This window comes from Orbicella faveolata, unplaced genomic scaffold (assembly GCF_042242905.1).
Source record: "Orbicella faveolata isolate gen_17 unplaced genomic scaffold, um_ofav_v1 contig_2, whole genome shotgun sequence".
NCBI lineage: Eukaryota > Metazoa > Cnidaria > Anthozoa > Scleractinia > Merulinidae > Orbicella > Orbicella faveolata.
In genome coordinates this window covers 3,137,784-3,163,993 of record NW_028301547.1, presented here as the reverse complement: position 1 = coordinate 3,163,993, position 26,210 = coordinate 3,137,784, and the positions used below count along the sequence as shown (strand labels likewise).

Sequence of the window (26,210 nt, the reverse complement as noted above, 5' to 3'; positions counted from 1 at the left end):
TCAAATTTTCAAATAGTCGCGTTTAAATGAAAGAATATAATTTTTAGGTAGATAAAAGAACAGCTCTCTAGAGAATATCACTTGGTCTGAAATGGAAAACAAAACCGCCCAAGCTAAACAGGTCTATTCTGCATAAAAGCTAGGTACAAAGCAATTTTGTGAATAATTTATATATGACTGTGCATTTGCAATGTGAAAACATCACTATTACAAAATTGAATTTTTGTGAAGAAGCTATTGTGGCTGACCTAAGTAACATTTATGGACCCCGTGCAGAGCAAGAATCAAAACATCGCTTTGATGATTGCATTCTGTTCAAACATATGGCGCTTCGTTGCAAGCTCCACTAATTCAATTCTGCTTAGCTTCTCCGCGTCATTGCTTTGGCCTTGAAACATAGCAATAGCTTCAAGCTATATTCAGGTATGGTTAGGCTCTGTGCTTAAAATTTAAAGTGCTCTTGAATTTCAAGCAGTCTCGAACTAGCCTTGTCTCACGACTATTGCTTCATCCCAAGTTAATAACCAATTGAACCGGTAGAGTATACAAGTTGAGAATTCTGCGAATTAAATATCAATTTTGATCGTATTTGCACTCCCACCTTTCAAATCGTGAAAGTCGACCGGTTTCTGAGAAAGCTTTGTTTGCATGACCAGCATATGAGTTTAAAATTGTTAAAAACACGCTAGAGGTCACTAAAGTAAACTCAAAGTGAAATTCACAAATTTTCCATCATGAATGGTCATAGTTTATCATTTATTTATTTTATAACCCTGCATCACATAAAGTACTTTCGCTTATAATAACAACAACCTCCACAAGTAGGTTATTAAATCTTCAAAGTTGCTATTGAAATTTCCAATCCTTCGATCGTTTCTACCTTTTGGGAAAGTTAAACAACAGTCACGGGAAATTTTTCCGCCAAACAAAACATTGCCGGGGTACATTCGACATGAAACTTAAGGGCATGATCGTCAGGTCTTAGGTGAATTTGGGTGCCCCGTGCAAGGTGTTAAATTTAATGGTGGGGCATTTGAACACCAATCATAGACCCCGCGAGAGAGGAAAATTTTAACCAAACCCGCGGAGAGGATGTTGAAGTCTCAAATAGCTTTGCTATCTCATGGACTGTGAGCTAGAAGACTTTTACCGTCAAACATGTCCAGACAGATAGTAAAATCTTCTTAATGTGGCTTTCACGCTATAACTGCCCACGGTTGAAAACCCCAGAAAATGGACAAAGCTAGAATACTCGCCCAAAGTGCAATTTGTCGTGTACGGCTTGATAAGCCATGGCATTAAGCATTTCTTTTAGCAAGGGCTAAACTAGATGCCTTCGCTCGCTGATCTTAGTCCTCAGCGAATTCCGAAAACGCTGCGAGCAGCTTCTTGACTGTATTCTGAAAACCTTTTTGCATATCAAAACTTTTCCGAGAGAAATCAGTACGAATTGTTGTAAATTCACTGCTTAACGATGTAATATATTCTCATTTCAGTAAAGTTATCGCAAAATTTCGTCAGGGATCTCTACAAAGCTACACGTAGTTTTGTGAAATCTTAGCTTCGAATACATTTTCCTCCCAAAAATATAACTGAACGGATGGAACCACCTGTAGGCTAATTGAACGAATATAGGAAAGAAGGAAGCAAGGAAGTAAACGGACTCCACAAGAAAAAAGGAACGAACACAAGAAACGCTCAAACTTGCTAAGACTCTGAATGGTAAAAACACAATGTAAAAGCCTGCAATGAAGGCGTATTTTGGCGCATTTTGAACGGGCCAGCGCCATTTTGGATTCAAAACTGAAAGGAGAAGGATTGAGGAGAGAGGAAGAACGCGTCGTGAGGTTGAAGAAGAAGGAGAAGAGAATGAAACAGGATTTGTTCGGGATTCGTCATTGGCTTGTGGTTTTGCCTTTATAAGAGTTGTTGCTAAAATTACGTGCCCATGACTTTCTCTAAGTTTGCGTCACCTTGATTCGCGCCAAGGTATCCTTTCGTGTGGTCAGCCCTCCATCAAAACCGGAATAAGCACTTGTTTTAAGTTATTTTTGTCGGCCCTTAAAGTCTTTTGGTTAACCTGTTATGCATAAAAAAATAGCCCTGAGCGGTGATGTTGGACTGCTTATGTTTATTAAGTCCACTTAATTATCGTTGAAACTGAGATTAATTTGCCTTCGCTGTATGATCGTTACGTTCCTCGACAGTGATTGGTCAACGGACTAGACCATTTATTCATTCTTGACACCATTCTGAATACGATAATTTCTCAAAGTCACGATTCGCAATCACAACCTTTTTTTAAGATTTCTGCAATGTTTTTGAATTCGTTTTCCTGTAAATGTATGTCGACGTTTTGTACAATGTCGTGTAGTGATTTATGTTCAAATTTTTTCTTTTCCAGCTATGAATCAAGTGCAAATTAAACTCGAATCCCTCCGATGTGGTTTTCATGGATTTCTCTAAAATTAACACCAAACAGAAGTAATGAAATTGGGCGAATATTGTTACCCTCGAAAGCGCTTCAAAAACGAATGGAATAGATTTCACTCTGAATGCAAATTACGCATCATATTTTGAGCGCATATCTCGTTCAAAAACTGATTTACGATCTTTTTATTGAGGAAAAACCCAAATAGAATATTTTAATCATTAAATGGCGAGAGGCAATGAAGTCCTTTGTTTGTCACCAGTTAGAGATCTGACGCATGTTTTGTGGGCGAATAAATTTTTCCGTGATTCATCCTTTCATTTTGATCCACTTTAAGAAGTTTGCCGACATTATAATTTGGAATAAAAACGTCAGTTTAATTTCAATATTGAAAACTCTATAACCAATATCTACCGTCATACCGAGCCAGTTGATATTTACTTCTGAAATTCATCTTAATAACTTCCATGTATTCATTTTGCGGTGACCATTTTTTCCGTTTATCGCACCTAAGGTTGGTCTCGAAATGAACCCATGGCCTAACTATCAAATCCGGAGGAAATTCCCATTTGTCAAAGGGAGGAACGCGGCCCGGAAGGATGGCTTGAACTCTGTTTTTCCACCAGTTAAATTATTTTAGGCAGTAAAGAAAAAATTAATTGACTTTCATTTCTGTTCTAAAGAAGTTCACCCATTGATTTCTTGGCATTTCAGCGGGGATTCAAAATCATTTTCGTAATGCTCTCCGCGGGAGTCTATCCAGGTATTTCTTCTTGAGCATTCAGACAAAACATTAGATATTGTACAACACAGTCATCGCCCAGTATCATCGTGTTTTCTAATACCCCTTTCACACAATCCGTGCGCTCCAGTGAGATACGCACGACCCTAATATAAATATTCAATTTTATTGCACAGATACATCAACCAGCTGCCCGAAAGCAATTCACTACTTTACAACATTTCAAATTCCCAGGTGATCAATTCTGTGGAAAATGCTAAGCTCGCAGGATCTCCTAGCTGTTTTCCTCATCTCTCTTTGCATGGGAAGCGCGCGGACGAAGAAACGTAAGTACCAAAATGTTGTATTTGTTTAAATAATTCTTCTGTGGACTTCTAGCATGTGTAATTTCTTTATATTATCACAGTATATCTGTAATACGTGTTTAAAAGCCACGATGTACAACCCGTCAGTCCACTTAATTAAGTCCTTTCTCTCGAAAGGTATTTTGTCGATGTTGTCAAAGTGTTTGTGAACAATTACCTTGAGAGCTTGGCGAAGCCTTTTATAGCTGTATCACATTGGAAAAATGAAAACGGGGAAACGAGCTTCCGTGCCGTACATTCTTCTTCGCAAGGCCCCTTTTTAATGTTGAGTATTGCACAGCTGAAAGCATATACAGGAAATAAGTTTTTGAAATTTCAAAATAAATTTTTTTTTGACCAGTGCGTTTCAGTTTTCTGACGACTTATAGGATAAAAGGACGTAGGTTTGGACCAAGTGTAATCCTGTTATTGTTAAAAAAATAGTTTTCTTTGCAATTTTTACTCGTTAAGCCATCTCAGTTTGACATCTATTTAAATCTGATTTCTTTTCTGCTGTGAATATTCCACGAAACGCCGGGGATTTTTTATTACAAATTGCATAGCCCATGCAATGCAAATTAAAACTGGACTTTGTTCAAACTGACTTTCTTTCAAAACCCACCCGCTTTCTTATACTTATATCGTTTACTCCATCTTGCGATTTTCATATATTGTTTGAGAGGAATTTAGCATATAAATCACAAATTTGACGGTATTTGCGTCTTATTCATTTATCTCATAAACTGTCCTTCAATGACTTGTTTGCGGTCTTTTTACCATTATGGTATCATCCGCTTTGACATAATGTGTGTTTAATTTGAGTCATATATAAGTGAAGCTCGGATTGAGAGGGATGCTATTCATCAAGGAACCTCAGTGTATCAGAATTGCGAATTTTACAAGCACGTAATCCTGAAATCTCCCGACCTATTAATTTGACAAACGGGGGATATTTGTCATATCGAGCCTTGTGGTAAATAACTGGAAAGACAATGAACGGTAAATTACACAGGCAGTTTAAAATCAGGGTGTTATATTAAAAACGTTCGAACTGGTCAAAGGTTTCTTTTCTCACCTCAAGCTAAAGCAGTGCATTTTTCTTCCGGGTTGTTTACGCGGCTTTTAGTGAAGCTCTCTTTAATTATCTGTTTACTTCTAGAATTTAAAACCACTAAAAAGTTCCCATTTTCATTTTCGAAAATAATCGAACTAAGGCTAAACTTGAGTGATGTTGAATGGTTTTAATTTCACACACCGAAGTGATCGACATTTCATTCATAGACTGAGAGTTAGACTGCATGACGGATTGACGTCGGTCTACAGTATTAAAAAAAAAACAGTACTTCAAGAAAATGCTTCTGTCTATAAAAAATAAAGAAAATAAATAAATCCAGGCACACTGGCGTTTCCCACGAAGAATTAACGGTTAGAAGCACCTTGCATAGTCTAATAAACAGGACGACGTGGAGAACGTCTTTCTATCTTTCATTTGAATGGTTACACAACATAGAGTTTTATCCTCTCTCAGTAAAAAGTTAGCACCATCTTGGTCAGCATACTAATCTCTACTTTGTACAGCATAATAAACAGTACCACATGAAAGTACTGCTCAAAAGCTTTCACTTGAATGGTCACACACTAGGGTTAGATCCACAGACTTAAATTCAGAACTACGTTGTACAAAGTACTGCTCAATAGCTTTCATTTGAATGGTCATACATTGGGGTCTCATCCACCGGCGTAAAAGTTAGAACCACCTTGTACAGCATAATAAACAGCACCACATGAAAGTGCCGCTCAATAGCTTTCATTTGAATGGTCACACACTAGGGTTTCATCCACAGATTTAAAAGTTAGAACCACCTTGTACAGAGTAGTAAACAGCACCACATGAAAGTACAGCTCAATAGCTCTCCTCTGAATGGTCACACACTAGGGTTTTATCCACAGACTTATAAGTTAGAACTACCTTGTACAGCATAATAAACAGCACCACATGAAAGTGCCGCTCAATAGCTTTCATTTGAATGGTCACACACTAGGGTTTCATCCACAGATTTAAAAGTTAGAACCACCTTGTACAGCATAGTAAACAGCACCACATGAAAGTACAGCTCAATAGCTCTCCTCTGAATGGTCACACACTAGGGTTTTATCCACAGACTTATAAGTTAGAACTACCTTGTACAGCATAATAAACAGCGCCACATGAAAGTGCCGCTCAATAGCTTTCATTTGAATGGTCACACACTAAGGTTTCATCCACAAACTTATAAGTTAGAACCATCTTGTACAGCACATATAAACAGTACCACATGAAAGTACTGCTCAATATCGCCTTTATTTGAATGTGTACATACCACGGCTTTCATCCACGAACTTGGAAGGTTATAGAACTAACCGGATACAGCAATAAACAGCACGACGTGAAAGTACCGCACAGCAAGTTTCCATTTCTTTATTAAAACTGAATTTGTGGTGAAAAGAGGAAGACTTCTTCCCATCTAAGGTAGTAAACGAATAGACAGCCCGCGAAGATCTCTGAACTGACCAACATTTATTTACTCAATAGAATCATGTCCGTTTGTGACGGAAAACAACAAATGCTGCAAGCTGCCATTTAAGTTCAACAACCGAAACTACACTGAGTGTACCGCAGACGGGACAGTGGAAGACTGGAGCAAGCAATGGCGTCATCCATGGTGTTTCCCCGAAGACGGCAGCAGCATTAAGTATCCCTGCCGGCGGACCAGTGAGTTTGACGTTCTGTTGTAGCGATGGAGGGACGTTATTATCTGTCGTAAAATGAAACTAAAACCAATTTTTTCTGTACCAAAAATCGGCCAGCAAACAGGCATAATCGAACAACAACTCAAAGCAAAAAACAGGCAATCGGTGCCAAGCGCAGGCAAAATTTAGCCAGTGCCAACAAGCGCGGGAAAACACCCAGCCGGTGCCAAGCGAGGGAAAACATGCGACTACTCCGAGCGCGTGTTTTTCGTGTGACGCTCGTCGGGACTGCATGGTTTTGATTTTGATTTTGATTTGATTTGATTTTGCTCGTTTTGATTTGCTAGAGTACGCTGGGAAGGAAAGCAAACGAAAAGCCAAAATTTTTACACATTGCCTTGTTTTTCCATCGCAGGTTACAGCTGTGGCGGAATTCGCACGCAAGTGGCCGGAGTTATCTCTTCTTCAAACTTTCCTCGTGATTACAAAAGTAATACTACTTGTGTCTGGAAGATATCTGTTAACACGGCAAATCAGATCACGTTAAATTTCACCGACTTTGAGTTAGAAAATAGCAGCAGATGTGAGCGTGCGTACGTGCAGGTTTACGATGGTCCAAACACTACTGACCCATCCCTCGGGACATTCTGTGGCAGTGAGATTCCCCCAGGGGTAAGGTCAAGCGGAAATCATATGTTGGTTGTGTTCCAGGCGTATCGTGGAAATAACTTCAAAGGTTTTCGCGCTTATTATGATTCTGGTAAGTACTTGCGACGAATTTTTTTGCATTGCTGAAGGTTGATAACTGAAGAAATATACGTTTTATCACATGATGCCCATTTAGTAAACAGAGCCTTTAGATATACTTTTACCGCAGGACTGGAGTAAATTCCCGGGAGTAAATTGTAGTGAAGAGAAATCATTCTGTCAAAGCAATGGAAATTGAAAAACCAACGCCAATTTTGAAAAACAATGTTTTCCAATATGTGTAGCGTTCTAAAGAAATAAAGCATCATAAAACACACATTCAAATGGATTTCCACTTTATTAGACGACCGGGAGGGCTACAGATCCACCCCTAGACAAAAATCCTATTAACAGATCGGATATCCTATTATATTCTATATCCTATCCTATCCTATTTTTAGGAGACTGCAGAGTTCGTTCGTACGGAGGCAATGGCGATGGGGCCTGCTGTGTTTTCCCTTTCATTTACAAAGGAAAGCTGTATCACGAGTGTACTGAAGAGGACGCTGACAAAGATGCATGGAGCGACCGGTGGTGTTCTGTGACGGCCAATTATGACCGAGATAGGAAGAGAGGACATTGCGTCTCAGAGACTGGTGAATGAATTTTTCTCTCTTTCGCTCTCATTTCAGATTTTCCCAATAACTGAAGAATTGTATTAATTTTGTTGGAGGCGCGGTGATCTTATGCCGGTTAGTGTGCTGAGCGGCTGATTGAACGCTCTAAGAATGGACTCCAGGCGAGGATCGTTTCGAGGCTAAACACTTCTCTATAACATTGTCTCCTTCCAGTCAGTGTAAGACTGGGTAGCGGCGGGAGGGAAGCGGGAGGGCTAACACTGTGATGGATTAGAATCACGCCTCGGGGAACTAGAAATGCTTCTATAGCTACTTCTACCTTAATTTCAGTAGGAATGAGCAAAAAAACTCATAAGATGCGCGACACTGCTGATAAATTAGATCTAAGGCTCCAAAGGCTCTTAAAAGTGTCAAATACTTTTACCTTAGCCTGCGAACACAGACGGATTTCAGGCTTTTGTTTCGGCGGCGTGAGACAAAAGCCGGAATTCTGTCTGTGTTTGCAGGCTCCTTCTACCTAATTAACTGGAGATAAATGAGCATGACCATGAGCCACTAGCCGAGGACACAGGCAGTGTCACAATGTAAGAGTTTAATGGTAGAATTTGTACCTTTACAGAGAATAATTAAAATGGCTTTTCTCTGTAAATATTTTAGTCTCCTGTGGTCCAAACAAGTTTGAATGCAAGAATTATCACTGGTGGAAGCAATGCCTTGAAGACAAACACCGTTGCGATGGCTTATCACACTGTGCCGATCAATCTGACGAAACAGATTGTCGTAAGTTATATATACATTGTTATTCTGTTACAATAGCAGTTTCATTCATAATTAGATCGTAAAACCCTAATTATATTGGGTAATCACATCTAGGCAATGGTAGTAAATGGCCAAAGTGGAATGAACCAATCAAATTTATTAGCGAAAACATGCAACGTCTTCCTGGTAACAAGCGAAGAATAAACGCACGTAAGGAAAGTCACGAGTTAGTTGGTTCTGTTCATTTTTGAGTTGTTAGAGTGTTCGTGGTTAGTCCATGGATGAGATAATTTCGCCCCGAGGAGGGGGGGACTTCCATGTGAAAAGGTCAGGATTCTCGTCGGAAAATTGACTAAACCCTTAACCAAACAGGGCGTGGCTCAAGCTTGATTTGACCCCGAAAAGTATCACTTTGAAACGGACATACATCGAGTACCTTGACGGCTAAACATAGTGGAGTTTCGTTCTGAACACCTTAAGCGAGACCAGAATCCTTGAGTTACACCTCTAAACGAGACGACTAGCATTCCCGACCTTTTCATATAGGAGCGTACCCGGGAATTGCGCCCAAAGATTTAAAATCGACCGAGCAACAGACAGTCAGAGGACCTACATTGATTTCTGTAGGGCGAAATTCTGTAGGGCAAATACAGTCGAACCTCCGGTTGCGACCACCTCTATTAAGCGATTACCTCTCCTTTGCGACCAGTTTTCCCAAATACCAAAAGTTTCCCAGTCAAATCACTATATTTAGAACCTCTTGTAAACGACCACCTCTCGTAAGCGATTACCTCTCCTTTGCGACCAGTTTTCCCAAATACCAAAAGTTTCCCAGTCAGATCACTATATTTAGAACCTCTTGTAAGCGACCACCTCTCGTAAGCGATTACCTCTCCTTTGCGACCAGTTTTCCAGAATACCAAAAGTTTCTCAGTGAAATAACTATATTTGGAACCTCTTGTGAACGACCACCTCTAGTAAGCGACAACCTCTAGTAAGCGACCACCTCTGCTTTGCGACCAGTTTTCCAAAATACCAAAAGTTTCCCAGTCAGATCACTTTTGTAAGCGACCACCTCTCGTAAGCGACCGAGTCCTTTTTTTAAAGCTAAAACTTTGAAATCTCATTTTGTTTTTTGTTTTTTTAACTCCCATGAGCGAACACTCTACAGATGATAGAAAGGAAATTGGATAATAAGGTGTTGTCAAGAGTAATATTATCGTATTCCGAGGTAGTACAAGAGACGGAAATTTCTCAGTGGGAAGAACCGGATTTTGTTCTCGAAATTGAGTTTTCACGTGAATAAAACATTGCATCGGCATTGGCGCACGGGGTAAGTCTCTGCAGTAACCATATTCCTATAAGGCAAAATTTTTACCCAATATGGTCTAAACCCTCGTAAGCGATCGACCGCCTCCGGTAAGAGATCACCTAGACTTGACATTTTGAGTGGTCGCGTACGGGAGCGTTCGACTGTATTTTGGTACAATATCAGACATCTCTGTTAAGCGGGGAAAATTATTTTGGACAAGCGAAAATAATGTGTGAAATGTCATGACTTTTGCAGCTCCAATGATTAATCCTGATGAATGCAGAGTCCTTCATAAAGTGACAATACCAAGCAAGGAAAAACCGATTGGCTTTCTCCTGAATAGAAAGTGTTTTTACGAAGACCGCTGTGGAAGGAAAACAAACAATACTCAAGGCAATAGATTTATCTGTTATTGGTATTTTCATATTCATGATCTCCTTGTAAGACATTCGATATATACTAGTTTTTCAACGCTTTTTGTTATACCGTGGAATATCCCACGAGTCACTTAAGTGACAAGTGGGTTATTCCATGGTATACAACGAGAAAGCGTACGTCGCATAGCCGTATTTTATACCATTATTTTTTTAAGAATCTTAATGATTCCTTTCCCTAGTTCTGGATAAGCCTTGCAACTTTAGTAACTGGTTCAAGTGTTCCAACAAATTGTGTGTCCCGGATTACTGGCGATGTGACGGCAAAGATGACTGTGGGGACAGGAGCGATGGTAAGTGTTTCAGTTCTATCTTCCTATCTATCCATCCATCCTCTTTCTTGTTCTCTACCCTGTCGTCTATGTGTCTGTGTGTCTTTCCGTCATTTTTCCGTACTTTCGCTCATCTTGCCGTCTGTCTATCCATCTCCTTGTCTGTCCGTCTGTTTGTCCATCCATCCATGCGACTGCCTGTCTGTTTTTCCATTCATCCATCTTCCTGTCTGTATGTTTGTCCATCCGGCCACCCGTCTGTCTGTTTTTCCATCTGTTTGTTTGTCTGTCTGTGTGTGTCTGCTTGTCTGTCTGTCTTCTTGTCCATCCGTCCAATCATTTGTCTGCCTGTCTGCCTATCGTTTGGACTTCTCATCCATCCATGCATCTAATAATTTTGCTCAGCAGTCTCCTTACAGATACATTTTGATCGCTTTTTTTTTCTCCAACAGAACTTAACGGCTGTTCTTACACCGTACAAGGTAAGTTTCAATTTAGCATGCTTTATCATTGTAAATGGACGAATTATACGCATGTGATAAATAAAGCTCCATTCAACTGCAGATCGCCTCAGTTGGCAGGAACCCAAAGCCAAGAAAACTTTTTTCTTTTGTATCATTGTATGTGGTATTTCAAAAAAAAAATACAAATCATCGTTAGTCAGGCGAAGAGAAGGGCTTTTCCACATCTTCGACTGTATCATTCAAGAAATGATAGTTGAATAATCGTTTAAATAGCCACCTGCATAGACATTTTTTTGGTTCATCAAGCTCTCCTTCTCAACGAACTTTGAGAAAGGCTGCACGACGAGCTAAAAGAATGTCTGTGAAGAGGCTATACGTAATTCCGTCTTTTCTAATTTTAGCTTGCAGCTGGACCAGCCACTGTGTTACAGGAGGCTGGGAAGCCTCTCTTGGCGATGAGCGACCGCTTAAGGTGGAGTCCCCTGCAATATGTTTAAGGAAAGACCTCACGGGCATACCAACTTATCTGCCTGTCAAGATCACAAAGTTGTAAGTTACTGCTAGACAAGGTAGCATTTCATGTAAAATATAAATTAATAATAAAGTGTATTATCGTTTGTCTCACGACGTAGTCACTTGAAATGTAGATCACGACGTTTCGACTGCTTACTGCTAGTCTTCTTCAGGCGATAAGGTCGACTGATTGCACGGTATCATTTATATCACAAAGGTCGGCTGTGATTGGTGCATTTCGATCCTCCTATTTTTCCATTGTTCCGGCGAGTAGCTGTTCCCTCAGTGGTCCGCTGTTGTACCGTTCTCCCGTTGTTGTGTTTCTTGATCGTGGGCATCCATGCTTCAGGAATTTCAATTCCACTATCCCTGTTGATGTTATTAGGGTGAAGTCTTATGTGAATAGCTTCCTTGACCCTACGTGTGTACCAGTGAGGATCTCGATCAATAAACTTGACCTCATTCCAGATAGGGTAGTGGCCGGTCTCGTGGGCGTGTTCAGCAACGGCGGAGGTCTGAGTACGGGCGAGTCGTATATCCCTGTCGTGTTCTTTGATCCTCTCCTGCATAGATCTCCCTGTTTCCCCGATGTAGACTTTGCCGCACTCACAGGGAATCCTGTAGACAACACCATCTTGTTTAGCCGGGTTGACGGTGTCCTTTGGTATAAATTCTCTGAATTTCAGGCATTGCCCTCCAGAGCCGCAATTTGGGCCTGATCAAAGGAGGGGACTGAAATCAGCCCTTCTTTAACCTTAGCACGCACAGCGGTCAAATACAAGCCTGAACCCCAGAGAATTTCGCAAAGGTTTGAAGCGTAATATCAAGACTAACTTTGTAACAAAGACTGTTACATGCGAGGAGGCTTCCCAATCTCGAGAGACATCTGAGGTGACTCACGCCTTCATTAATGTGAACGTCTCTCAATGACTGAGCTGAAATAATTACTGACTTGGGCGCGACATTGCAATACTCCAGAGACGATACAGTAGTATGGTAGGGATGTTTTCGTCCGTTTTTTCATGAGAGGAAATCCCATTAAGTTAGAAGTTTGCAGTGATGACCCTGTCAAACCGGTTCATAACCTGTTGGTAAGCCTTGAATAGAACACGATATTAGCCTATCTGTAATCCTCACAAAGCAATGAGAATCCTCCATAATTTGTCCATGAGTCAAAGGCAATATGACGTCATCGACGTTAATGTATTCAAACGCGATTAGATGCAATTCCCCTGCAAAAATATCAGACGAAACTATCTCTACAATACTAGTCGAAACTCTGCATGGATTTCTGTTGTGCTAGTCTCCTTCGCAGCCGTTATTAGGGCCGTAACGCAACGCTTCTCTTAGTGGGAGAAGCGTTGCGTGACGACCCTAATAACGGCTTCGACGAACATGCACTACTGTTATGCATCATAATGATTGTCTTTAACATTTACAAATTACAAATCTTAACTGTTAATATTTTCCACACTTTTTATTGTAATTATTTCTTTGTGACAGGGTTATAAAAGATGCAAAGATAACAGATATTGAGAGGTTTAGCTTTGCAAGATACAAAAGTCTTGAGGAAATGTAAGTTGCAAATGAAAATTTAGCAAGAACACTTCTTTGAACGCAAGTATTTTACTGATTGAAATAATATCCTCCATTTGAAAGGAATGTTGCTTAGAATCTTTACCCTTGAATGTTCAAAGACTGCACACCTTCTTAGTTATCCTCAAAATTTCAGAATGTTGTCCTCTAGAGTGGTAAGAAAAGTAACGTCTTTTGTCATGATATACGTCGAAATTCTCAGAACCAAAACTGAAAGAATGAAGAACAATCAGTATGGAGAAATTAATGTTTGACTGGAACATTCAACTGAAAAGTTTAAAAGAATAATCTATTTATTTCTTTCAGCGACCTGAGGGATAATCTTATTAGAAGTATACAACCTGGTTCTTTCGTTCATCTAAAACAGCTTGAAATTTTGTAAGTATAAGTGCAAGAAAACCAATAAAGGATTCCTTGTTTCTAAATTTTGTTCCAATACATGAAAAGATATTTTTTGGCATTCCTTAGGTCCATTTTAGGATATTTTCGCAAGCCCCGTTTTAAAAACCTGTTCAGAGATCGAGCGTAGATTTGAGGATTATCCGCGCTACTGAAGAAGTCTATTAACTGTTGTTCTTTGCTGCTTTTAATTTCCTCCTAGGAAACTTCAACGAAACAAGCTGAGAGTGCTACAGTCTGGAACATTTCAGGGGTTAATTTCACTTTCTGAATTGTAAGTACACTAGGACTTCGTAAACGGGCTGGTTTTCACTAGCGACGGAGTCGCAGTCGGAGTCGCCATCAGAAGCGTTGAGCGATACGATCTAGTGAATTAAATCGACGCGGTCGGAAGCAGAACACCAATTCCGCTATGGCTCCGACTGCGACTCCAATTCTTGATTTTCACGATCGAGTTCGTAAGCGATCCGCCTCCGGCTTACGACTCCGACTGCGACTCCGTCGCTAGTGAAAACCAGCCTTAAGTATTAAACTTTTGACAATATATAATTCCTTTTATGAGTAGTTCAAACTAGATCTGATATGGTAATTGTCCCATCATCTTTCGAAGATGGCCGAAAGTTTTCTGGTCCCAGTCGGTCATTTTCCAAAGTTCTTGATCCGAAATCTTTGCGGGAATCTTTATTCTTTATCAGTCTTTACGATAATTTGTAAGGGTGCACTTCCTTTAAGCTCCAGTAGGAAAATACATTATACAGCCCTGAAATGAGATTCCATCAGAGAAATCAGGGAAATCGGGCTTCTTTTCGGCTACATTAATTATATTACCGAAATTAATTAGATGCCCTTGCTTTAATAAACATGCAGGAATCTCATTGGTAACCCAATTGAAGAGATAGAAGAAGAGGCATTCAGCGGACTGAAACAGTTAACCAAGCTGTGAGTAACATACGACATGTAGTATGCCTTATAGTGTGATCTTAATAGCGATGTCCTTACAGAGCGCCATCAGCGCAAGGACATCTAAATACGAGAATAAACCAATCAGAGACAACGCTCAGACGTCTGCAGTGTGGAATATTTTCGCGCCAAAACAAGGAAACGCGCGTTGAACTCGTGAAAAGAAACATTAATGGACAATGGACCTTTTCGGCGATAAAGCGGCCATTTTGAAATCTATTGTTTCAAATAGCTATTATGGGATGCTTAGGAGGCAACTATATACTTATGTACCCCCTATTTGAAACAATACACTCGGAATTCAAAAAGTCTGCCGTATCGCCGCAAAGGTCTATTCCCTCTCAAGATGAGATTCGCCTGAAGGGAATCATGGTGGTTTTATTCATGAAAACAAATATCTGGTCCAAGATGATGAATACAACTACCATGATTCCCTAGGGGCGCATCTCACAGAGTTCATAGAGGGAACTGAGCATTAATTCAGTCTTATTTACGAAAGATTATTAACTCTGGGCTATTTCAACAGGGATTTGAGTAACATGACGCTGAGTACTATCTCGTCCGGAGCCTTTCGCGGAATGGATTCGTTAACAGAACTGTAAGTTGTTCCTGTCGTTGCAATCGTCACCGTTCTTGCTGTTGTTGATTTTAATTATTTGATTGTGTATGGAGGTATCCGCAAGGGAGATTCGTCTGTTAGTAACGGGGATTCGCACCGTCTCAGCAATTTTATCTGTAATCTTTCAACAAATCTGGACTTCGAATGATCATAGAGTGAACTGAATTCCACCTAGCCTTCGTACCATCAATTATAGACATGCTTTCCAATTTATAACTTTATCTTTCTTCTTTAGTTACCTGAACAACAACAAACATTTGCAGCAGTTACCACTGGATATTTTCGACAACATTCCACTTACTTATCTGTAAGTAACCGTTTTAATTAACACTGACGGTCTACAAAGCTCAAAACTCCATAGCCTGTTCCAGGCTCTCGGTCAATGGGGACGATCGACCCCGCTCGTCCCGCGCCCGCTTTTTCGATCGTCCCCACTGACCGAGAGCCTGGAACAGGCTAAAAACTCCGGTTTTAGTGTAGATATTTCCTGCGCACGGAGTAAAATTTCAACTGGGTTAACGCGCTTAAATCCAATAGAAGAAATGCGTCGGAACTTTAGTCTGTGGATTAAGTAAAAAAAAGCCTTAAGGCGAAATATGTAAGTCGCTAAGATGCGCCGAGCATGGACGCCGCCTGCAAGTTCTCGACCTAAGCGTTTTAAGATAAGACTACAACTCAAACTAAAAAAAAATGTTGATATCGAGTTGGCAGTCATCTACACTAGCCGTATAAAATGAGGCTATTAATACTTATTAAAGAACTGAATCATTGGATAATGCAATTCAAGAATTTTCATTGGCTCAGCCATCATGGTATATGAGCCATTATAATCCATCAAATATTTTCGCTGGCGCGCGATTGGTTTAAACACGTCACGTGACCGAATGTTCCCCAGCTCAGAACTGGGGAATATCCGAGATTAGTATCACCCAACTAGTGGACTAATGCAAATCCTGCATTTTAATTGGCTACGCGACTAGAGGACTATTAGTAATAGTCCTCGAGTAGCGAAATTGGCGCAATCGAGCGTGACGCTTTCGTTCGTTTTATTCCCAAATAAATACTTCTTCATATTGATACGGGTCTAATTGTTATTAGTATCACCAAACTAGTGGACTAATGAAAATTCTGCATTTTAATTGGCTACGCTACTAGAGGACTATTAGTAATAGTCCTCGAGTAGCGAAATTGGCACAATCGAGTGTGACGCTTTCTTTCGTTTTCATCCCAAAGAAATATTTCAACTTGCATTTGCTAACTTTGTTATTGCCTTTTCTGTTCGACTAGTTGGGTGATACTAAAGCAATTAGACCCTTCGCCCTCAAGGGCCACGGGTCAATAGCCCATGAGGCGAAGCCGAATGGGCTATTGACCCGTAGCCCGCAAGGGCTACGGGTCTAATTGTTTATTATTTCCCAATTTTCAAAACTGCGCGAGTTGCGCAGGGGCGTGTTGCGAAAAAAGATTTGAAGGATAATAAACACAATAGCCTCCATTTGGCGCGAAAATATGCTCGGGTAGTTGTCCTTAGACATTACCTGTTCCTCAAAGCTCGCAGTTTTCCTCGAGCTACGCTCTCGGAGAACTGTTCGCCTTTCGGAACGGATAATGTCTGCGGACAAATATCCTAGCATATTTTCGCGCCATATGGAGGCTATTCTCTATTTATGGAACCGTCAGCTCTACTGTACTGTAGTTGTTTTTCCTTCAGGGCGACCGACAAGTTTGAGTTTTGCTGCATTGCAAAGTTATCTGGTACAAACTGTTCCGCTCCTACAGATCTGTTTTCGTCCTGCAATGATCTCATGGCCAACCTCACATTATACGTGTGCATTTGGATTCTAGGAAGCATTGCGTTGGTAGGAAACGCCTTCGTCTTAATGTGGCGACTAAAAACAAAAAGCGACAACAAGGTTCATTCACTGCTGTTGCTAAACCTGGCCATCGCGGACTTCTTGATGGGGATTTATCTCATCATCATAGCTGGCGTCGACGTGTTTTACCGTGGAAGGTACTTCATATACAACGACAGCTGGAAACACAGCCCGCTGTGCCAGTTCAGCGGTTTCGTGTCCACCATCTCTAGCGAGGCATCTGTGTTCATTTTGACGATCATGACTGTAGATCGTTACGTCACCATTGTTCATCCATTTAAACACATCGGTCTAAGCGTGCGCGGTACTTACGTCGCGTTATTCGTAACATGGTTCGTTGCTTTCATTCTAGCAGGAGTACCTCTCATTGGAATTGATTACTTCAAAGAGTTTTACGCTCGTTCTGGAGTCTGTCTACCTCTCCAGTTAACGTCAAACAAACCGACTGGCTGGGAATACTCCGTGTTTTTGTTCCTAGGGCTGAACTTTGCCTCATTCATGCTGATTTTCTTTCTCTACCTAGTAATGTTTTTTAAGATTCAGAAAACTCGGCAAAAGAGTGGCGCGGGCAGTGCAGTGGCTTCTATTGGAAGTAGAATGGTGTTTATCGTACTCACAGACTTTTCTTGTTGGATTCCTATCATAATCATCGGCATTGCTTCGTTGCTGGGCATGGAGGCCAGTCCTACAGTGTACGCTTGGATTGCCGTTTTTGTTCTACCTTTGAACTCGGCGTTAAACCCGATCCTTTACACGATATCCACCGCCAATTTTCGTAGGAAACTTCGCGGCAGTGTTCGGAGTTATAGTCGGAAAAGCCGAGCGATGGGTATAACCGAACAATCATCAATCGAGTCCAAGTCTACGACGACCTCGCATTCACGAAGCACGGGATCGGCCAATGGTAAATCAAAACTATTGAATGGCGCAACGAGAGAATCTGACGTATAATTGGCAAGCTACGGGGTATAACGCCGAAGAAACTTCGAAAGTAGGGCAGAAAAGAAGGGACAATGTTACTAGAGGAGAATACGGCGAAGGAAAGGCAATCGGTTAACAGTTACGGAAGACGAAAATTCAACATCGACTGAGCTGGAGTGAATGCGATATTTGTTACCGCGAGGACCGGACAGCAAAAAAATTATGCAAAGTTGCGATCGGTTATCGAGTCCACGCCTGCGGTGGCCCTGAATTATGTCGACGATGACGAGATGCAATTAACGTAGGTTGCAAACGTGATGTGACTGATGTTTCCGAGGTTTGGTACTGATGCATTAAATAACCGGCTTTCGCTGTGGTAGAACTGTATGGAAAAAATTAGTACTGCTAACCTAGAGATAATGCTTAGCCAGTATAGAACGTCAAAGATACTAAACATTATTATTAATGAAAACCGCGCTTGATGCAAAAAAAATACTTGAAGGATAATAAACACAATGACCTCCATTCGGCGCGAAAATATGCTAGGATATTTGTCTTTGGACATTGTCTGAGGAAAAGATAATGTCCGCGGACAAATATTCGAGCATATTTTCTCGCCAAATGGAGGCTATTGTTTATTTATACCATGCCCTTCTATGTAATTTTTGAGGGCGTTTTTATTTTTTTTATTTATTTATTAAAGTTATTAAAGTTACTTATAACTTAATATTATCATCTCATATCCAAAGCGCGCTCGTGGAATTACTGTTCATTGTTTTGAACTGTATCTGCGAAAAACTCTACTTTCAAAATATGTGACACAGAAACCACTCCCTCTTCTGACGAGGGTTGTAGTTTTCTATTTGATATCAATATATAATTGAGGAAGGAACTCATGAGGATTCAAGAGACGATCATCAAGGAGAATGATTTTGACATTCTTACAAATTCTCCTAGCAAGTACTACAGGAAGTACATAAATAAAAGTCTGGATAATTTGTTAGCCTGCGAGTAGGCTCACGTTGGAGCACAAGCGCGCGCGTCGTGGCCGCGAGCGCGAAATCGAGCGGCGAAGATGCGAGACGAGAAAGTGAGCCTGCTTTCTTGGCCCCTCTTCACCAGACTCCTTACCGCCGGATCGCTTTGCTCTTCGCCGCTCGCGCGTGTGACTCAGAGGTGAGCCTGCTCGCAGGTTCATAATTTGTATGTCGATATATCAGAGATAATCAGAGGGTTGAACTAAGGGCAGTAAGCAGCGTATTTTGAACAGCATAAAAAATAGGCCGCTACTTCTGTCGTGTAACCTGTGATTCCCAGTCTGGTTCTAAGTTATAAATGAGTTCAGTTTTAATTAAGTTTTAATTAAGTTCAGTTACCCCTAAGGGAAGCGATAATTGAATACCGTAACTCCACCCACAAACCTTAAAATAAAAGTCATTATAAAACAAATGACCAGCCTTGCGTTTATGCTTACATTATGAAGCTGAATATGTTGCGTCCCAGCTCGCATTTCAGGGTCGTGTAAACTCTCTCTTACGGGAGAGTATTTTCGTATGACGGAGAGAAGGCTAGAACTTAACAAGTATTCCTGATTGCTTTGGCTTTTCTCTCTTCGGATATTACTGAAAAGTCTTGTTCCTTCGAAAAGTAACCACTCTCTAATGAGCTCCCCGATCGAACCACCCTTTAAGGCAAAATAGGAAAAGCACACACCGGCTAGGTAGCCGATGTATTTAGTTTCCAGATATGGGCAGGATTTTTTCCTATCTGTCGTGTAAAATGCTGTATTTCGAGTGTGGCAAGTTTAAAACGTGTTATTGCGTGTATTACCACCCGCGAAAGTGACGAGTTGAACTGAATATACGCGCAACAAACATATTTCAACAGTACGATACCAGTGGGCACATACTACGATTATCAGTTGAATAAGGCGCGACAAAAGTTTGTTCACCAGGTTTTAATGTGAAACTCGCGTTGTTCTCACGGGCAACTGGCTCCGTTTCCAGTGGCAACTTGTTTGGTATCATTGGCAATAAAGCGCGCGAAATTGTAGGCGACACGACAGGCGACGCACGACTGTTGATATTGTTGCCAATGGAAACGAGGTAAGTTGCACCAAACTTCCGCCGTGCCTTACTCAACTGATAATCTAGTATTTGCCCGACATGCTGCATCGAAAATGTTTCCCGAATTACATGGCCTTCACTGTAAACTATTCTCACTGGGGCCATCTCGTACAAACGCCCCAAATCTCTCCGGGATTCAAGGATAAAAATCCCCGCGCGCTCGTAGTCTCCTGGGTGTTCTGTTTCACACAGGTTTTGTATAAATAGGCCTGTTTTGGCCTGTTTAATTCTCTTTTCGTTAAACGTTCGCCAGTCGTTAGCTTGGCGTCCCTCCCTCCTCCCCGCAGCGATGACCATTGCTGCCATCCTAGCTAGCTCCCGCTCCTTTTCGCCTCCGGGCTCGCTTCTTCCCATATCTTATCCTTGCCTGGGGCGTTTGGGAGTGAGGGTTCCCACTGGAAATTTATTACTAATATTGGTGGCTTTGTGTACCTGAACCAAAAGCAAAAGAAAGCCGAGTGCTTTTCTTTGCGCAGCTAAGGAAACTTGTCTAAATATTTGTTTAAAAATTCAGAAGCTCGAAAATCTATAGCCCGATACCTGTGTTCGTGGGAGATCATGAGAGGGATCACGTGACGTGACCAGTCTGCTTCGCGCGCAAGCGCAGTCTCTCATGATGGTGTACATTTGTTTATTGAAGTTCAATATTGGTTCCTGCGAACTTTTCCCCAGTCACTGGTGCGAGCGTTCTTCGTGAAAGCGCCCGGTTGTCGAAGAACCGAGCATATCCGAATACGTCCGAAGATTACCGAGGACGTTGAGGAGATTTACGCTCACTTAACATCACCTAGTCATCTTCTTTAATAGGTTATTCTCGATATATTAAAACTGTGGCCTGGCTCTCAGGTTTGGGGAACAAAGCAAAGGAAATAAATTATTCATCTCCCGATGTGATTTCTATTGTTTTATTCCCCCAAGCCTTGGAACCAAGTTAGAATTTAACATATTGAAAATGGCCTATCCCTACACTAGCACCTAATCTGCCTTACTTAAAAAAATTAACGCCCATCAAACCATTTATCACACTTTATCTACCCAGTGAAAAAGCAACCAAAGCATGTAACAAAGTATTTTATTACTTGTACAACAGTAACATTTCAAGAATGCTCAAAATGACGAAAATGTTATCCGAATTAAACAACTACCCTATACATATAAAATAAACTAGCATAATTCCTAGAAAATCACTGAACAAAACCAATTCCCCCACGACGGTATAAAAGAGAGTACTTCGTTGAACAATAGTTGCTCTGAACAAATGAAATTCCACCAAAATTTGGTGGTCAAAAGTAATTATGAAACATTTTGCACGAAAAAATGTTGATAATTTTCAACGTTCTTCGTAGCTTGAAATATGGCATTCAACTAAAGAACAGAGATTTCTTGACATGACAATTACTTGTTATGAGCGACACAGTCTCTCATAAAGCAGGATAAAGCAAAGCAACAGTCTGTTAAAACAACCAACAATTTATTCCTTGCCTCAATATTTCCACCTGCCCTCCTCCCTAAGTGTTCAAGGCCATAATGAAATCAATATGTTTTCATGTTCCACATAGTCTTCTATCATCCATCAAACACCTTACTTTACAGTTTTTAATATTCACTTCAAGAACTTAGAAACGGGTTATTTTAAAGCTGTCAACAATTACTCAAAAATTCACAAAGAAAAACTGATGTACTGGACATTTTCGTACACATTCTTCAATTTTTGAAAAGTAAGAGAGGTATTCTTATCCTGGCAAAATTCTCATTGTATGCACGTTGCCACAAAACCAGTATCTTCACTGATAAGTATTCCATTCATTTCTTCTTACAATGAAATGTAACCAAGCACTAAGGTTACAAGAATCGAGAAAATTATCACCAAGAGGGCATATAGTTAAAATGATAATTATTAATTGAACCAAACTCTCCTGGCTGACTCAGTATCAATACACATGTACAACAGATGTACTAAGACCAGTAAGGAGAGCGTCTTTGTTGATGTCGGGGGTAGGGGGGTGGGTCGGACTGGAAAAGGGTGGGAGAAAAAAGCTGAAGGGAAGTTTGAGATGAAAGTCTGTGTTGCCATTCTCTTGTTTCCACGTTGTTTTGTTGTCTTAAAGTTTTGACATGGAAAATATGAGTTTGACCGTATGGTTAAATAACAGCATCACATTTTTCAAACAAAAAATCTTAGTTGAGCTTCAAAAAGGGCCAAAATTTCAATTTTGTCTAAAAGACACCTTAAAATTCTTGACTAAAATGAATGGAATAGGTACTGCAAAGAATACAGGAATTTAATGAATCAAGCCACTACGCATTAAAGTGCTTTGAACCTTTTCAATAACTTTGGGTCATGGAGTCAGACAAACCACTCCAGCTTCTTTGAAATCACCTCTCTAATTTATACATTGCTTGCAGGTGAATAAAAAGGGTTTTTCTATCCGTATTAATGTGCTCAAAGCGGTTCATTGAAGTGTGTCTATTTTGGCTAAGAATTGCTCCACCATTTCTCGTGAGCTCCTTTCAATTCAGTGAGTACTACCATGACCGCTTGCTTCTCAACATTTTTTGGAGGTAATGGGCATGTGCGGAAAGTGACTCTGTCTCCTTCTTTTGGCACAAATTCTCCTTCAATGCTGAAATGAGAAAGAAAAGAAAAACTGTAAAAACTAAAAACTAACACTAAATTTTGCCAAGTTGTCTGTTGAAGGAGTTCCCTCATTTCAATGAAGCAATGGAGGATAAATGGACCACCCTAGAAAACAACCTTCAACAGGTGTAGTAGCAGATATAGTATTCTACACAAATGCAGTACAAAGTACATGTTTCTTGGATATTAATGCTCAACTAGTACATTTTATTTAGTGTTCTTTTTTACAGGGAAAAATGGTTAGTCTCCTGCTTAAAACGCAATCAGGAGGACAAGGGCACTCTGACCCTATCCCTGAGACGGTTCACCATGCTAGATCCCAGGGGGGTGGGGGGGGGGGGGTGTGGGGACTCCCATATAAAATGGACAGGGTGCCCATCATACCTTTGGGGGGGGGGGTTTAAAAAGCAGTTTTGGTTCCTCTTAAGGCATTCAGCCTCAAAAGGTTCATGGCGAGGAGCCTTTGCAGTACCGTCAGGGTACTGAGCCAAAAAAATAATGACAGGAGATATTTGACAATCAACTGATTTATAATTTTGTTGCATTTACACTGGGAATTCACAACTCATCAATAAAAGAGTGCACATGCAGTTACCGTGTTCTTTTTGAATTGGTGTCTCTCAGGGTTGTAAAAATTCAAACCGCACCCATAAAACAAGATACCTCTTAGGGGTTCTGTTCAAAATTTCCAACAAGCACCCCCATCCTTTTAAAGTGCCTATGAAGTAAAAAATAATTGCTGCTTATTTGAAAGGCTTTTCAAAGTAAAGAAGAATGGCATTTCCCTTTTTGGAATATCTTTTTTCGTTCTAGAGATATTTACGTTTTTGTATTATGCAAATGAGCAAAGTGATGACATCATAGGTGGTTCCACTTGAACAGTAAAACAGTGAATCAAGAATATCTCTAGAAATATTGGAGCAGTGTTCTTCAAACTTGGCACCACAAATGTGCACCACAAAAGAAACAGAATGACACCTTCTGTGTTGTTGCCATGGCGCCACTTTTGGCTCCAGTTTCTTTCTGTGAAAACCAAATATGCCAATTTGCAACCCTTCGAAAAGGGACAGAAGGTCTTGCTTGGAACACACATGATACCCATATTGTCTTAACTCTTCCCATTAGATTGTTGGGAGTGGATGATCCTTGTTAAAGATAAAATCTGGTAGTGTTAGTTTTAATTAAAACAGGACCAGCAGCGTAACTGTTGCCATGGCGACAGCACGACGGGTGTCATTTTGTTTCTTTTGTGATGCACATTTCTGGTGCCAAGTTCAAAGAACACTGCTCTAATATTTCTAGAGATATTCTTGATTGAGTGTTGAACTGTTTTAGTGGAACCACCTATGATGTTGTCACTTTTAATACAAAAACGTGAATATCTCTAAAACGAAAAAAGATATTCCAAAAAGGAAAATGCCATTCTTCTTTACTTTGAAAAGCCTTTCAAATCAGCAGCAATTATTTTTTACTTCATAGGCACTTTAAAATGAGAGTCCCACCCACGGCTAGACCCTGCTAGGAGTACAACTGCTCCTACCAACATTGTTCTAAAGGTCATGCAAACCACTCCAGCACACAAACTCCTTCTGAGTGTGTGGGGCAAAGTGTCCACCCAAGCCTCATTTGTTCCTAACATACCTTGTGCACTACATCACATCATTAATGACACTGCCTGTATCACCTTCAGCTATTACTTCTCTTACATGTATCAATAAAAGAATGCAACAGATGTTTTACCCTAACTGCTGGCTCTACAGCACTATTTATATTTCAGATGTAAAAAAAATTATCAAATGGTAAAATAAGTTTTTACTCACTCAGAGATGTGCACAAAAATATCCTTGCCACCATCGTCAGGTGTGATAAAACCATGACCTTTGTTCCGACAGAAATTCTTGCAAACTCCTGTTTGCTCTGGAGATTCTGATGCAATTCGTGATCTGAAAGAAATTAAAACATGGTAAGTAACAACACACCATGTGCAGATTGCAATGAAAGTAGATGTTAAAAATATATTTTTATCATGTGAATTTCTGAGTTTGAGATGCACAGAAAGATCACCCTGTATTGGTGAAGTTATGTACTTACTGTGTAATATGATAACACATTCTGCTTAATACCTCAGTACAGATACTTAACGTACCCTGAAGAAGGCAGTAAAGCCAAAATCATCTGACAAAAAATTATTACCTTCTGACATGAATTTTTTGCAACACGTTTATCTCACGATTTTGAGTTGGGCATATCTCACGACATTTAAATTCCACAGTTTTGCGAAAATTTTGTATTTCGAATCAATTTAACTTTGTGCTTTTGAGTAACACAGAATTTAATTCCCTGGCAATGCCATTTTAACATGTCCTTGAATTTAGTAAACCAACTTTATCAAAAGTACAATAACGTCAAAATTAACAAAAATGCAATGGCGGGGCTACAGGTCAACAGTAATATAATGTGAGTCACTTCATTTTTGTGTCATGTTCATGACACTTACTGTTTGCATCACTCTAATTTCGTGATTTTGTTTACATATCGCGAAAATTTCCTGTAATAAGGAACCTAAAAGATAAAGTTATTTCTCACTATTTTCAAACCAACGTAAACTTACAAGCAATTACACTAAAATAAACAAGCTAAGTTATCTGGCTGTATGGCAAATGAGAGATGGTAATCCCCGTTAAGACAATACACTCGCAGTCAATTACTGTCTTCAAAGCTGTATATTAAGGAGTAATAGGGGAAGGGAGGCTGGAGAGCTAAGAAATATGTGCAGTGTTGTCCTTTCAAAAATATTGACACAGAGTACAGTTCACAATATTACGTGGGAATCCAATTCACACATAAACACTGTGACCTCCTTTCTCAGTATGGCTTTATCGCGTCATGATCTCATAATAGCGAGACTAAATTGTATAGGAAGTCACATACACACATGAGAGCTGTTCCAAGAGATAATCTTGTCGGAAGAAATTAAGACCGTGAGATCACTAAACCAGAGATCATAAGAGCTGTGCGGAAATCAATTAACCACACCTTGCTTCCAATTAGCAACTGACAAGTAATAAATGTGCTGTTTTCAGTCTGATTATTCTAAACACGCACAGCTTGGAATACAACTTTAATATAAGGCTCAAGTTTACATTGTGTGAATCCATGGACTTCACTACGTATTTTAACACCTAGAATAAAAGCTCGTGACATTACTTACTGAGAAGTTGTCCTAGTTCGTCTTGTTGGTATAGGACTCGGGATTTTGAAGGGGAATTTTCTTGCATGAGGGGGCGAACTTTCCGGAGTTGAAGTCCGTTTGCTGCTAGAGTGATCCTTCGTTACAACAGCTGGTTTCTCGTCGGCAACGTGTACATGATCAGCGTCTTTATGATCCGAAGACATTCTTTACTGAAGGGTTTAATAAAAGCAAAAAACAAGCAGAAACTCAGGATCTCATTAATGCATAATTCCATTCAAACTAAGCCCATAGAAGAAGACGTGAAAAATGCAGGGCATAGCTTGCAGTAATGTTATGTGCATTTCAGCATTCGCATTTGCGTATTAACACAGCGTTGTCACGTAACAGAGATTTCGTTTGCAAAGATTGACACCTCTTTCTTTTCTGAAACATGCTGTTGACCAAAGATACCTTACCTGCTAAGAAAATAATCCCAATATAAGCTTCCAACGAATTTTAAGATTACACTGCCCACCCCACGCAAGGACGATCGATCAGCGGAAGCACGGTTGAAGGAGC

The 26,210-nt window shown here is 40.3% G+C and overlaps 2 protein-coding genes across 4 annotated transcripts in view; one reads left to right on the top strand and one right to left on the bottom strand.

Moving 5' to 3' along the window:
• LOC110058461 (uncharacterized) overlaps nt 1–19,144 on the top strand; it is a 37,042-nt gene extending 17,898 nt beyond the window's left edge. For 2 of the 3 annotated variants that reach the window (XM_089289213.1, XM_089289214.1), the window contains 16 exons: nt 3,350–3,499; nt 6,090–6,269; nt 6,663–7,007; nt 7,396–7,590; nt 8,230–8,352; nt 9,899–10,036; nt 10,260–10,370; nt 10,802–10,831; nt 11,215–11,362; nt 12,830–12,901; nt 13,229–13,300; nt 13,524–13,595; nt 14,189–14,260; nt 14,808–14,879; nt 15,136–15,207; nt 16,612–19,144. In XM_089289213.1, the coding sequence (XP_089145339.1) occupies nt 3,427–3,499; nt 6,090–6,269; nt 6,663–7,007; nt 7,396–7,590; nt 8,230–8,352; nt 9,899–10,036; nt 10,260–10,370; nt 10,802–10,831; nt 11,215–11,362; nt 12,830–12,901; nt 13,229–13,300; nt 13,524–13,595; nt 14,189–14,260; nt 14,808–14,879; nt 15,136–15,207; nt 16,612–17,725 (2,889 nt within the window). In that variant the 5' untranslated portion in view covers nt 3,350–3,426 and the 3' untranslated portion in view covers nt 17,726–19,144. Of the gene's footprint in view, nt 1–685; nt 3,195–3,349; nt 3,500–6,089; nt 6,270–6,662; nt 7,008–7,395; nt 7,591–8,229; nt 8,353–9,898; nt 10,037–10,259; nt 10,371–10,801; nt 10,832–11,214; nt 11,363–12,829; nt 12,902–13,228; nt 13,301–13,523; nt 13,596–14,188; nt 14,261–14,807; nt 14,880–15,135; nt 15,208–16,611 lie in introns of those variants that run through there. The other variant, XM_089289215.1, reaches the window with a different exon arrangement.
• Nucleotides 19,145–20,875: 1,731 nt separating this feature from the next.
• On the bottom strand, nt 20,876–26,209 carry LOC110058283 (calcium-regulated heat-stable protein 1-like). Its single transcript, XM_020764904.2, has 4 exons — nt 26,108–26,209; nt 25,671–25,861; nt 24,280–24,402; nt 20,876–22,445 (listed from the first exon to the last, which is right to left on the bottom strand). The coding sequence occupies exons 2-4, from the start codon at nt 25,853–25,855 to the stop codon at nt 22,298–22,300; spliced, it is 456 nt and encodes a 151-aa protein (XP_020620563.1). The 5' UTR covers nt 25,856–25,861; nt 26,108–26,209; the 3' UTR covers nt 20,876–22,297.
• Nucleotide 26,210: the final 1 nt, after the last annotated feature.